Source organism: Vitis riparia, chromosome 4 (assembly GCF_004353265.1).
Source record: "Vitis riparia cultivar Riparia Gloire de Montpellier isolate 1030 chromosome 4, EGFV_Vit.rip_1.0, whole genome shotgun sequence".
In the NCBI taxonomy this organism is placed as follows: Eukaryota; Viridiplantae; Streptophyta; class Magnoliopsida; order Vitales; family Vitaceae; genus Vitis; species Vitis riparia.
This window is the reverse complement of record NC_048434.1, coordinates 2,883,327-2,897,703: the sequence shown is the minus strand read 5'-3', so window position 1 is coordinate 2,897,703 and position 14,377 is coordinate 2,883,327. Positions and strand designations below refer to the sequence as shown.

The 14,377-nt window shown below is 35.5% G+C and overlaps 2 protein-coding genes across 2 annotated transcripts; both read right to left on the bottom strand.

The window, feature by feature from the left end:
* Positions 1–69: 69 nt before the first annotated feature.
* LOC117913576 (nuclear pore complex protein NUP85) lies at positions 70–8,646 on the bottom strand. The gene is made up of 19 exons (XM_034828579.1): positions 8,081–8,646; positions 7,307–7,409; positions 7,027–7,137; positions 6,834–6,917; positions 6,297–6,368; positions 6,150–6,206; positions 5,138–5,257; positions 4,849–5,049; positions 4,561–4,671; positions 4,438–4,475; positions 3,975–4,131; positions 3,460–3,561; positions 3,289–3,345; positions 2,913–3,059; positions 2,632–2,702; positions 2,410–2,497; positions 1,974–2,030; positions 600–829; positions 70–504 (listed from the first exon to the last, which is right to left on the bottom strand). Exons 1-18 carry the CDS (start codon positions 8,455–8,457, stop codon positions 635–637), a joined length of 2,148 nt encoding a protein of 715 aa, XP_034684470.1. The 5' UTR covers positions 8,458–8,646; the 3' UTR covers positions 70–504; positions 600–634.
* Positions 8,647–10,426: 1,780 nt separating this feature from the next.
* On the bottom strand, positions 10,427–13,642 carry LOC117913479 (ultraviolet-B receptor UVR8). The gene is made up of 5 exons (XM_034828464.1): positions 13,510–13,642; positions 12,853–13,029; positions 12,366–12,401; positions 12,094–12,218; positions 10,427–11,972 (listed from the first exon to the last, which is right to left on the bottom strand). Exons 1-5 carry the CDS (start codon positions 13,601–13,603, stop codon positions 10,701–10,703), a joined length of 1,704 nt encoding a protein of 567 aa, XP_034684355.1. The 5' UTR covers positions 13,604–13,642; the 3' UTR covers positions 10,427–10,700.
* Between the last annotated feature and the right edge of the window lie 735 nt (positions 13,643–14,377).

Sequence of the window (14,377 nt, the reverse complement as noted above, 5' to 3'; positions counted from 1 at the left end):
GCTGCGAAGCAGCTAGAGGTTCGAGAAGCTGATTTTTGGTTAACTTTAGTTGCCTATCTAAAAGACGAATAAATAAAACAAGACTTATAATAAAAAATATATAAAGCTGCTTAAAAAGTAGCTTATGTCGAGTTCCAATCCGCATATGTAAAAGTTACAAATGTTTTGTCACGCCCACTACCTCCAGGCTCCAGCAGCATCCATCTCCCAAGCCTGATTCCAACAACCACATCTTTTCTGGTGCTTCAACTGGACAGCCGCCTGTGTATTTTGCATTTGCAAACTGCAGGGGTTGAGTACACTTTTCAAAACTCATCTAGAGAAGCAAAGGCATTTGCCATGACCTCATGCATATGATGCGCCGAAAATTTGAACAGTTAGGTGATTTCAATCTGGTTAAAGATGAGTCACGGGTTACACACTTCAACACCTCATTACAGGCATCTGCAATCCATCTCTGCTACGGCAGAAGCTTCACTTGTCGTACGGTTCAGTCATGCAATTCTGCATCAATTTCAGTACATAAGAATTTTTATTTATTTTTTCAATATGTTATGTAATTGGATTTTGGGTGAACGGAAACAAAGCATCCAACATACACATGTGGAGAGCTGTATATTGGAGGAAAGTGGCATCATTCCTCAAGGATAGCCCGGCCGAGATTTGTGGCAAGAGCTAGCCTGACAGAGCTTAAGGCCTGTGGTGGCAAGTTAGCTTCAATGAAGTCTGGGCGCAGCCTTGCCATAGATAACTCTTGCAGTTTATTCAGCAACAGGTTGGTTTGATTAACATTCAGCAAAGGACGCTCTTGCCAACTAAGCAACTTCAACTGTGCGCAAACAAAACTTCATTAACTAAAAGTAACATAACATAATCAAAAGAATTAAGTGCAGATCACAAACTCATGAATATATGCAATAGTAACGAATTCATGCTTGGCATATTTTTTGTTACAGGAATAAACATTTTGTGAAAATTTGAAATAAACAATTCAAACAAATGAGAAAGAAAACGGTGAAGATCAGCTAGCCTCCTCTAATTATAGTAGTGATAATAATAAAAGCATATAGGCCACAACATAAGGGCAAGGTATAGGAGATAGACCATACAAAATCCAATGACATGGCAGATGCTCCATGCATAAGCGAATGATAGAGCAATCTAAGAGAAGCGTAGAGAAAGGCATTGATTCCCAGGGCAATGAAGGTCATAGTTAATGGTTAAGGATCTTGAGTGTGGAGGTTAGACCACCATAAGGCTTGCAGGAATGAGTGGGGGGTGGTCCAAGATAAGAGAGAGCAGAGCAGGGCAGTGAGAGTTGGGGCTGCGAAGTCAATAATCCAAAGTGGAGCCATTTTGGCCCTACCTAGTGGGTTTGGTAGGCGAAAGCCAGCTGGATTATGAGAATAGTGAGCCATAAGCCCTGAGCTCCAGCCTCAGTTAGGTTGACAACTCAAAACTTGATATTGTCTTCCATGCTGCAACAAAACCTGTCCTTGGTAGAGAGTTGAACTCCCAATGCTGCCAGCAACAGGTTGGCAGCTAGGTAAGCTTCCAGTAAGGGGCATCAGGAGGTTTACTATTGACATCTATCCTCAGGATCAACTCATGCATCCAAGGGCATGAACACCTATCCCCAGACTGAGCTAAAACCTACTAGACCTCCTTAAGTTGCACTTTTCCTTCATATCCAAGGTGGTCATGTGCTTACTGTTGCAATTGCCCCAATTTACCTCTACAGCAATCACCATGATGTGGCTTGTCAGATCATGCTAGGTGTTGACCACATGGGGTCCATATTAAGGTAAATATGCATCCAACAAACTGATTACAAGGGGAAGTTAGGCACAAAAGATATCCCAAATCTTGCATTCAGTTTAATTATATAATCTCTTGCACATAGGATTCAGAAAAGCCTTCAACTTTGCTAATCCCTAAAAGATAGGTAAAACTTCATAACAAGATTAGCTTACCGAGTCATGCAGAAGAGGCAGCCAAAAGCGTTGAGGTGTAGAAGGGTTTCTCATAAGCTGCAGAATCATAACAAAAGAGACTTGTTATAATCAATGTAATGAGACAATACAGTAGGTGCCAAACTGAATCACTAAGCATGTGTAGAATAAAAATAACCTAGAATCATCCTTTCCCATGGGAAATGGAAAAATCAGATCCCAAGAATTATCACACAACTTGGCTCCTTCATTTATGACTATGTTGCATGTTCATGTGATTTGAGCTTTTATGAAGCATCCTTGCAGCTCAAACTCCTTAACATTTCATACAAGAGATGCACTACCCTGACAAATACTTTAGTCCTCATATTAAGCAGAATATTATTTGAGGGTTTCCTATAAGAGAAATGGAGTACTTTGAGCATAGTAACTAATTGATTAGATTTTATCCACATACCGATATAAGGGATTCAACAGCTTGCTGAGCAGCATCAGTTGTCTTTCCAACTTGAACCTGCTGAAGAGATTTTTTGAAATCCCTGTACCTGTGCCATACCTAAGGTTAGGACTAAGAAAAGAAGGAAAAAAGTTTGAAGATGATTACCAATGATCATTTGTATCTCTTTCCTGTAATCATAGCTAAGAGCTAAAAAATAAGTAAAGATGACAGTATTCATACTTGTGCAGAAAATCGAGCCCCCCAGCGATCTTAGATTCAGAACCTAGCAATTCAATTAATCCTTCCCATTGCTGCATGGAAAAAGGACAGTCAAAATAAGCACTAAGTAAAATAACATCAATTTCCAATTTCAAGGCTGTACTTCTGCCGAAGATTGCAGCAACACTGCATATATCTAAATTATTTCATAATTTTATTAAACAAGGAGTAAAAACATTGAACAGAAATCTTGGTGGCTCGTTGAAAATTGGTGCAATGACATAATATTCAATGATAATTACCTTAAAACTTTCATCAGAGATTGACCTTCCAACAAAATCAAACAACTGCTGAGCAATTCTGTTCAGACGAAATTCATCCCGAGCTTGTTGAAGCCAGAATACTCCAGAACCTTTCCTACCATGCTTCCAGTGATACACTCCAGCAATCTGATTAACAAGATACAAAATCTTAAACAGGAATACTCATGCATAAGGAGATCAGTTATCACAACCTTCTCTTCACAGATTAATTTCAATGGCACCAGTGCATATGTGGCATATGTTGATGTAGCAAGCAAAGAACTTTCTAACATCAAGTTCCACTTCAAAGATTACTACACATATTTTTGGTTTGTACTTCAATGGAAGAAATGATGACAGATAGGATGGTTTATACCTTCATAATGCTTGAACTGATACTTTCAAGATCATACAGACGGCAAATTTCTGTAGTCTGTTTAAAATACAACACATTTTGTCATTCAATCAAAAACATGGATCACATATAAAAGAAGCATAAATCTAAAAATACATACAACAAAAACAAAGATAAAAAAACTGACACTACCTTAAGGAGCATTTGATTATCTTGAACAGGTTGCTTGTACAATAAAACTTCCAATAAACCCATTCCTTGCTTCATGCATGAGGTCAAATAAATTGGAGCAATCTGTTGACAGGAGAGCATCAAATTAAAATTTTATGCATAAGATATAACCTTCTCCATCCCAAACAAAAAGGAAAGTAACATAAAAGAGACCATTGGAAATATTTCCAGTATGCCTAAAAGTAAGTCCCCACATTAAAGTTGGTTCCATGAGCACCCTGATTGTGTTGGTTCTCAGAGGCTCCTCTAAATCATGTTAAATTGAAAATATCAAGCCTTTTTTTTCCTTCTCTTTTTTACTTTTCTATTTATCTCTATGCATTTGAATTGGATATGAAACAGTAAGAACAAAATGTGGTAATTTTGCAACAGTGTATATGAAATTGCAATGACTATGTAATCCTAACTCTTATTAAAAAAAAAAAAAAAATCTATCAATTTTGAAATGGAATAAACAATAAGTAATTTGCACTCACTTGCCAAGTTAATGCATGAGACGACAAGACTTGAGCATAGACGAGTCGGTGGAGCTCCTCTATACTGATTCCCCCTAGGTTGTCACGCTCTTCCTGTAAGATAATTTCTGCTTGATCACTCCCAGCAGTCAACAACTCAATGGCATGAGCAACCATCCTATTAAAAAGCAGTATACCACTTCATATTAAGACAAACTCAAAAACAGAGGCATAAGCATGTCAATTTCTATTCATATTCAAAACCAACAAGCTTCAAGGAAAGCTGGTAGGCATGAAAATGTCTGAATGCTATTAAACCTAACGATCTATTTATTTATGAGATCTACTAGTTACCTGGAAGAAAATACAAAATAATTAACAGTTCTTTTTCTTTTTCTTTTTTTCTGATAGGCAAAAAATAATTAACAGATCTAATGCATGCATCCAAGATCAAATCAATAGAGAAGATAATTTAGCAGCTCACCAGGGGCCAAATGCTCTAGAGCATTCTGCTAACACGACCTGAACCATATAAACAAAGCAAATGGTGTTTACGAGGAGGGAAAAATTAATGTATGATATAACAATGTGTAATCCACGTTCACACCTCAGTATTTTCTCCAAGAATTCCAATAATAAGCCCCATCAACCTATGAGAACTGGAAATTGGTTTCAACTGAATGCATTTCTGTGCTAGGGCGTGCATGCTTTCTAAACCCTGATTCAAGATAGAAAGATTGAATGCCAACTTCAGAGTCTTGATAGTGCACATGAATTGTCAATTAAAAAAAATAAAAAATAATAGAAACAGAATACAGTCTTCAAAATAATTAGGCTAAATATAACTCCTTTCTAAAAGTAAATAAATTGGTAAGGGATATAAATAGGCACTAACCACTGTGAAAGGCCTGACATAAAGAAAGTGAGAAATATATAGCTCTATCCAATGACATGTTGAAGTGCAGAGATTGTTAGTGTTTCCCAGCATGACCTGTAGCATATTTCTCAAACCGTCCCTGGTCTGACGGTGATCACACTGAACCCAGAATGAGCTACAGTCCAGCTTAGTTATTTGTGCCCGCCATTTCTCCCATGCCTAGGTAATACATAGATGTGAAATAAAAAATATTATGGAAAAGGTATTAACTCGGAAAACAACTTTTTTTTCTAAGGTCCTAAGGTACCTTGATGAAATCAGGCTTCGTTTTAAAGCATTCACCCAATCTCCCAGCTTCTAATTCAGAACGCATGCGTGGCATTTTTGAAATAAGAATGGCAACTGCCTCTACCAGCCCATTCTCAGTCTGTTTAATATACATGCAGATGAAACATGAGAGAAATCATGAACGCAAAAATCAAGTCAGTTATTTTAGCATCACACCAAGTGCAAAAGATACATATAACTGACATGGATATATGAGTTGGAACATCACATGATCCATAATCAAATTCATCTTGACCAACATAGTCCAACAAAAGTCCCAAAACAGCAGAGACTAAACTTGCACCATGCAGAGTAAGTTCTTCTTCTTTTTTAATCAGAAACAAAAAAATCATTGACTAATAATTAAAAAAACACATGAAGAAGGAAGACCAGTAATTCAAGAAAGAAAACCAAAAGTATCGAATAAAATCAAATCAATAAAATACAACTCAACCACCAGAAAGAAAGGATGGCCAGAAACTAAAAAATAGTTCAAGACCATCCCCAGAATCAAAGTACAGAGTTCAGGAAGGTAAAAACTCCCTAACAAACACCTCCACCAAGCAAGCACCTCATTTTTCTAGTCTATCTGCAGTTTGATAGGCCTAGCGAAGGATCCATCTATAGAAAACAACCAATCTCTGGGTAGATAAAAAATTGTGTGACCAGTTGTCTCATTTCAAATGACCTCGCTTTTTCTGAGAAGCCTAGGAGATAACTATAGCTAAGATCATCTTCCACTTCAACATTTTTTTTTATAGGATCTTCCACTGCAACATTGAAACCCAGGGAAGAAGCTAATGTAAAACCTCCAATCAATCCAACATCTCCATCTCGACAGCCAACCTCACCCCAATAGGTTTGGCAAAAACCCTAACCACCTCTCCTCTATGGTCTCAAAAAGTTCCACTAGAAAGTAAGTCAATAAAATTTTTAACAATATCTGAAATCATATTTTTGATATGCAATGATTGCTATTTTTTCTTACCAACCTCACGATTGCTAAGTTGATCCAATTGATAAGAGCCATGCAAGCGCAACAATTTCACCTGCCAGTAAGAACTATAAATCTCTGTTTGGTTTTTCATATTCCATCAACATCATTTATCTTCTTTTAAAACATTCAAAAGTCTACTTACAACAATCTCTAACCAGCCAACTGCTAGTGCCGATGTTATTACTTCCCAATATCTAGGATCATCCTCAATAGCCTGCATAAAACAATGTCATAAAATGTAAGTAGCAACAAAGACCATCCTAAAAACTAACAAATTCTAAATATATGTAACATTCATCCAAGATAGAATTTCTAGCTGGAAAAGTTGTAGCAATCAGGTTGGTCAGATAAAGAAGATAGACACCAGCTAGCTTAGATTGGTTAGTGGTCAAGGTGTACAAGCGAGAGAGTAGGTAGAATGCAGACTAGGTAATCATACTTTAGGAACAGTATAGGCATTCCACTATAAGTGATCATAATGAAAAAAGAATACTAAAATATAAAATTAGACATGCCCAACCACACATGTTTCTATTGTTAACTGTTATATTAGCAATCCAGCTACGGACTTCAAAATACAGCAAAGATGTTTGACCACCTAGAAAACAATCCAATTGCCATAGGATTCTTTTTCTAATCAAAAGTGAAGGTAACTTATTAGATTAAAATATGAACAAACCTGTAAACGGACAATTTCTTTTTGAAATTCCACAAGCTTTGAATGGACAGTTGCCTGTGTTCCTGAGAAGAGGATATCATAATCCTGCCGATAGATACAACTAGTTAGAAAGAAGTAACAGATTGTTTCAGTGGAAAAAGAAATTCCCAATTTGAATTTACAACAATAAGTAAATGTTAGCGAAGATCATTACAGCTAACCAATCAACAATCCGTTCAGGAAGCCATGCTTGAGATTCCTTGTCTGCATAGAATATCTCCAACAGCCCCCATGCAGCCTTCAAACATGTAGGCTCCTCAACTTTCTACATCAAGAATTTGAATTCATATACAATGTCTCATTTTAAATTGAAAAGGTAAAGAACCTTCAACCAATAAAAGAGAATTTTTAAACACATACAACAGTCAAACTTGAACGTAGGCAATATGGAAATGCTCGATTTACTTTTGAAGGAAAAGGAAATAAAGATTCACCTTTAAAACTGTCTTGGGGTCATCAATCACCGAATTAGGAAGTGACTTTGCATTATCCAGAAGAGAACTTATGTCTTTGCAGTACTCCATCACATACTCCCACCTAATTAATGTGTGATACAAAACAAATAAGTAAATTGCATCCATCCAAGAAATTGTAACAGCCACCAAACTTATGCCTTCACTTGCCCGATCTTAACACCCTCCAATTTCAAGACTAAACTACATTTCACTAAATTTAATCAAAACAGTGATCATATTACATTTTTTGTATGTTCCAAAACCCTAGCTACACCTCTTGCTTTCCATGTTGAGAAACTCTAATTAAACCCTTCAAGACATCAAAATTCAAAATTTTACCCTAGTTTTCGTATCTGCTAGCAATTCTAAGCACATTCCTTTACCCTCCTTTTCTAATTGTAAGGTCTACATAACTGTTTCCCTACCCTCTCCTAAACCGATGTCTGAGAATCAAAGTCAGCCGTAACATAACCTATAGTTTTCATAAAACAAACAGGAAAGATCAAATCACAAACTCAAATCCTCTGTTTAGTTGCAAATAAATGTAGGAAAATAAAAGGAAATATTTTCCTCTGTTTAGCCTAGAACCGCTATTTTCTTTCTTTTCTCTTTTTTCGCGTTAGTTTTTCATTTCTTTGAAACCAAACCAAAAAAGGCAAAACATAAAATTCAAAATGTTCTATGTTTTCTGTCCTTTTCCTCAATTTTCTCAGCTGCCAGACAGATCTGAATCAGTTTCTTTTGAATTAATACCAGTCAGGGTGATAAGGAGACGAACTCATCGACATTTTAGACAACGCCAAAACTGAATTCCTCCGACTCTGGAGAAGCGCAAACGGCGAAACGGAACCGTAGGCAATCCTCCGCCACTGCGCATCATCGACCTCTCCATCTGCGACTCCAAGCTTCACTTGCACCACTTTCCCACCAGCTTCACCGTCCGAGTCACTGGACTCAGCCGGAAGTTCCCGGAAAACTGACACACGAAGGGCGTTGCCTCGGGACCAAGAGATAGAGAGGCGAGAGATCGGGGGCTTGAGGCCGTGGTGGAGAGGATAAACGACGGATACATGAGCTTCAGGCGAGAGTGGGACGAGAGCGTTGCCAGAATCTGCAGTCAGGCCGGGCATTTGGCTGGAGACTCGCCGGAAAAATGTAGTGGGGTTTTGGGGGGGTTTGGGCAGAGAGACTCGAGGGAGGAAAATAGTTTGAGAGCCTAACGTGCGCAGTGGAGGTCAATGCGCGCACTGTTCAAAAAGGGTTTGATTTGGGTGCATTTGGTTGCGAGGAGAGGGGGAGCGTTTCCGAGAGTAAATGGTTTTCCTCATCCTAGCATGGGACATCGAGTTCTGTCCTCCGTTCTGAACATATAAATACTACTGTAGAAAAAGCTTTTTTGGTATGATTTTGGTCACCAAATCATAAGGGATATTTTATTCATAGGCTCAACGATAGAACTCAAGAAAATTCAATCAATTATATCATATATATACATATATTTAATCTTATTATTTTGTAACAAATCGTAGCTTCATCAGTCTAGACTTCAATAATTATCGGATTTTTGACAAAAGTACAACAACTTTAAAAATTTATTCCTAAATTATCGTAATAAGAAAAATAATTTTAAATCTATCATAAAAAAAAGGAAAAATATTTCAAAACCAGGTAGAAAAGAGAAAAATATTTTTTTTAATTATATAAAAAATCGTCTTTAAAAAAAAAAATGGAAATCATAATAATCTCTTCAATAGACTACTTTGAAAAAAAAAACTTCAAAAATCCATTTTTCCATTCCCTAAAAATAATATACTCATACAATAATATAATTATTATATATATATATATATATATATTATAAATTTAATTAATTTTATTTACTAAATTTAATATATGAAAATAATTATAATTATTAAGATATTTATCAACAATAATATTTATAAATTATGTTTAACATTCCATATTTAAAAATTTTATATCAAATTAGATATTGAATTAAAAAATATTTTTTTCTTGATCTTTAATTTTTTTTCTTTAAATTAATTCAATTAATTATAATTAATAAAATTAATTTAATTTGATAGTGTTTTTTATTTATAAAATAAATAATATTATCTATTATTTTTTGTTTCTTTCATTTTGGAATATAAAAAAATTATTTATGTGAAAAATGAGTTTATAAAAAAACAAATTTATTATCAATTTATTAAATAATTATATGATGTTTGAAGATTTTTTTTTTGTTAGAAATTTGTATCTTCAAGAGACAATTTCCTACTTTTTACCTTTTTTTTTTTTTTTTTTTTTTGAAAATTCTTACTTTTTGGTTTTGGTTTTTTTTTTTTTTATAAATAAAAAATAATCTCTCCACCTTCCCCTCCCCCCTTTTTTCTTTTAACTTTTCTTATTCCCATTTTTTATAATTATTTTATTTTTTTAAAAAACGTTTTCTTACATTTTTAAGACACATTTATCTTCTTATTTTATCTAAGAAATCATCCATTCAAGAGACAATTTTAGTCAAATGAAATTTTTTTAAAGAAAATAAATTATCTTTTAAAAAGATGATTTTAATATATATATATATATATATATATATATATATATATATATATATATATATATATATATATATATGATAGATTTGAAATTATTTTTCTTACGATAATTTAAAATTTATTTTAAGACTACCATACTCTAATAAAAAAATCCAACAATTATCCCCAATTATCCTCACCTTTGACATTTTATGAGTTTATGTCGATCCCTGATCAAGAATAATTTCCTCTAATCTCCCTTGTAGTCGTTACAAGGATTCACGCAAGCATGTCTACACCCATTTTTCCTCCCTCTATTTTGCTTCACATGAAGTCTTTGTGTCATAGTATTTTATATTTTATCATTTAAAAATTCAATCATATCCATCTGGAGCCATCTAGAATCCTAATATGATTCTTCCTCTATCTGTCGAAATAAAAAGCTTGTTGGTAACTTTTTGGTACTTAAAATTTTTTCCTTATTTTTTTTATGAGGGGAAACTGAAAGCTCTCCGCTTAACCAATGTTCCAATATGTAAAATGTCATCAGGAGTCTGCAGGGTACAGCCACAAACACATATGATTATTATTTTCTCCAGAGATCAACCCCAAATTGTCAGGAGGCAGCCCAATCAATCTTTGGGCTAAATGCCTCTTTTATTCTTCTACACACAACATACATCACATCAATCTAGTGTAAATAATGCAGTCTCATGAATACTTACAAAGCAAAATCCTTACATATCCCTCCAACTTAGTAGCATAGTAAGCGCATCAAACCAAGCTTTTCTCTATCTCAGACTGCTGCATTCATTCCTGTGACCTTTTCTGTAAGACTAGTTTCCTGTTCCTGGAGGAGGAAGACATTCCTTGATAATCTCCTGGATCCTTCTCTTCATTAGCTTATCTTTAACACCAGCAAGCATGTTTCGGTAAAACTTTTCTAACATCACAAGCTTACCACGATCAGCTGACTCCAACATGTTCTCCCATTCCTTTGCAATGTCAAAAAAGCCTGAATTCTGCAATGAGATTGGAATATCCTGTTCTTCAAAAGGTTTTCCAAAAATTGAGCCATGAAGTATGCTTGCATATCTTTCCATTGTAGACAGTTTTGAGTGAAGGAGTTTCATTTCCTCTGTTGCCAAAGACAATTTTTTCTCCATCTCGGTGACTTCTTCAGGATCCTTGTTCTCAATCTTTTTCTCCCCACTTGTAGTCCCCGATTCCAACTCCTTGAAATCCTCAGTAAGTGGGGGCCATAATACAGTACTAGGAGCAAAACAATCCACTGTCTTACCATTTCCCAGAACCCCACTCCTTCCCCTGCCCCAAGACCAAAGCTTATATCCATCATCTGCAACAAGAACAGTATGGGCAGCTCCACATGCAACTTGAACTGGATCCCGAAATTTTGATCCATACAAAAGTGGAGAAGGAGCATCCCCAGGATCTGTTCCAGTGAAACTAGCATCTGGGCATAAGCCAAGGCCCTTTTCCATCCCCCATGACCACACCTCTCCGGCCGACGAAACTACACTAGTGTGAAATAAGCCACAGTCAACAGAAACCAGGAATCTATGCTCTGGCAAGTCTTTTACAGGCTCGGGCAACAAAATACCTTTTGTGGTTCCATGCCCAAGTTGCCCATTATCCCCTAGACCAAATGTCCAGCACATACTTTCTAATGTGTCACTTGGTCTCTTTTTGTGAGTGAGCAGGGCTGTGTGGAAGGCTCCACATGCTACCTCATAAACTTCCCATAAGGATTCGTGGTTGAAAGTTTTTACCACTTCAGGACGTAACCTGTTCTCTGTATCTCCAAGACCTAACTGGCCATGGCCGTTGTTACCCCAAGAGTAGCAAATGAGATCCCCACCTTTATGTGTTTCCCCATGACTAACTAGGGCTACAACATGCTCATTTCCACATGCCACCTTCACAACAGTGTGGCCATGAAAGTCCCAGACAGGAATTGGAGTGAAACTGCTAACAAGAGAGAATTCCCCTTTATCGGGACTGCTTTCAGGGACATTGCCCCACATCCAGAGGCCCCCAAGATTATCAATTGCCAGTGACATCATTCCACCAGCTTTGACAGAATTAACCTGTGATAGAAAGCCAGATGAACTAGTAACAAACACTGAAATTTTGATAACAAAAGCATCAAGTAAGGCTCTTAGCTTGGTTTGATTCTTTTCAGAAACAGAAATATAATTTGTTCCATACCTTCAATGGTGTTTTATTCTTCGTATCTGACTCATCTGTCAGAGAACCAGGAAAGCCCAACTCAAGGAACAGCTCTAACAAGTGGGGGACTAAAGAATTGTCATCACTAAAACCAAGTTGGCCATCCATATAGCAGTCAAGGATAAACCTGAGAAATACAAAAAAACATACGGACCTAGCAAAAGTGCAAAACAAGTTCCATGTCTAACTTTGGCACTGACATTGAAAGCAATGAAAGGAAAATAAAGAAACATCACCATGATAGAGGATACAGCTATTGTAACCCCAGCACCAAACTGTTCCATCATCTGCCATTGAAGAGGAGGCAAAAAGCAAAATCAGAATTGCCGGAAATCACCTCCTAGTTCAAGTAATACTACTTCCTTGGTTTAGAAAAAACTTCATCTTGAACCTGCCCCCATGATATGTCTGTTGAGGTCTACTACTTCTATAGTTTGTAGTTGATTACCTTAAGATCATATAGCTGAATTGAAACCACAAACTCTAGGCGGATTATGGATATCCATGAACAAGCTTACTAAGGTATGGGAATTGCTCTCGGAATACTACATTGTTCATGGAAAAATAATGAAATCCCGGAAAGAAAAAAAAAATCCTATTCCCACTATAGATGGCTTAAGAAGGTGGAGAGAGCATATCATTAGACAATCCCAAAACAACTGCTACAAGTTTTGTTCGGAAAAAAAAAAAAAAAAAAAAAAAAAATCAAAATTCATGCATCCGAAAAGCTAAACTAACCTGCAAGAGCCACACTATGGTAAGCACCAGCAGCAATTCCCACAAACTTGACCCTCTTTGAATCTGACTTTTCAGCTGAATCAAACTTAATTGGAACTGGAAAAAGCTCGTCAGCTTCTGAACCAGTCCCAAGGCGCCCAAATGTTCCTCTTCCCCATGAATACACACGGCCATCGCCTATCATTCACACAAACCCAAATCTCAGAAATATATCGAGGGTATTTTCCATTATTATAAGAACTCATGAAGCAAATTATTTTAGATTAGTAAGACGCAGCAATATACACACACACATCTGGTGAGTTTTTCATATTTCTCAAGCAAATATTTAAAATTTTCTTTCCTTTTCCTCAGTTCTCTTGGCCACCAAACTGGGCCTTAATTCTCGCTCACGCTCAGTCTGATAAAATGCAGGAAAACACAAAAAAAAAAAAAAAAAAAAAACAAAAATCTCCACTCTTCTAATCCTAATTCTATTATTTGCCTTTGCCGGCCGGTTTTCTATTTCTCGGAAACCAAAACAGCACAAAATATAACCAACAATCCATGTTAGTTGCTCTTTCCCTTATTTTTCTCGGCAGCCAAACAGAAAAAATAAAAAAAAATAAAAAAAAATGAAGAAATGCAACTAAACAAAACTCTCTCTTTCTCTACCACCTGTGAGCACGAGAGTGTGAGATTCCCCGGCGGCGACAGAGACAATTTTTCCCCTCAAATTTCCAGATTCCGGAACTTTTCCGGCGTCCTCCATCGTTTCCAGCGAGGAAGTATCGTGGCTATGGTCAAGTTGTAGGACTCCACCACTTTATAGAGGAAAAGTAAAATTTAGAATGGCTTAAAATTTGTCCCATATCTTATGACTTTACTGAATTTTTTTAAATCACTTCATCAAAAACATATCAAATTATTATAATTTCAATAAAAACTCTTTTAAAACATAATTTTTAAATTAAAATAATCAACAGAAAAAAAAATTAAAATTTTCTATATATATAATTTTATTATAAAAATATGAAAATAATTAAATATAAATAAAATTTATTTATTAAATTTTTTCTAATAAAAACTAATAGGATAAATATACGTATACAAACAAATTTGTGTACCAAAAAGAATTAAAATATAAATAATAAAACTCGAAAATTTATTTATGACATTCGACACCACTTGATTGATGATATTTTTTATAATAACTAAAAAAATTAATGATAATTTTTATAATAACTAAAAAAATTATGTAGCCGAAATTAAAAATAGTGGGAAAAAGTTTATGTGATAATATTAGATAGAGATTGAGTGAAAATGTGAAATGCCTCTATACCATTTTCTATTGACAATGACTCTAATCAAACTCGGTAATGCTTATCCTTTTGTGCTACAATGGCTTTGGTGGATTTTTCTCAATAGTATGGTAATTTAAAAAAGTTATGCTTAAATTACTGTAGTAGAAGAAGTTATTACAAATATACGGTAGTTTTTGCCACCTAGGAAAGAGGATTTGCCACTTAGGAGAGAGGAGAGAGGT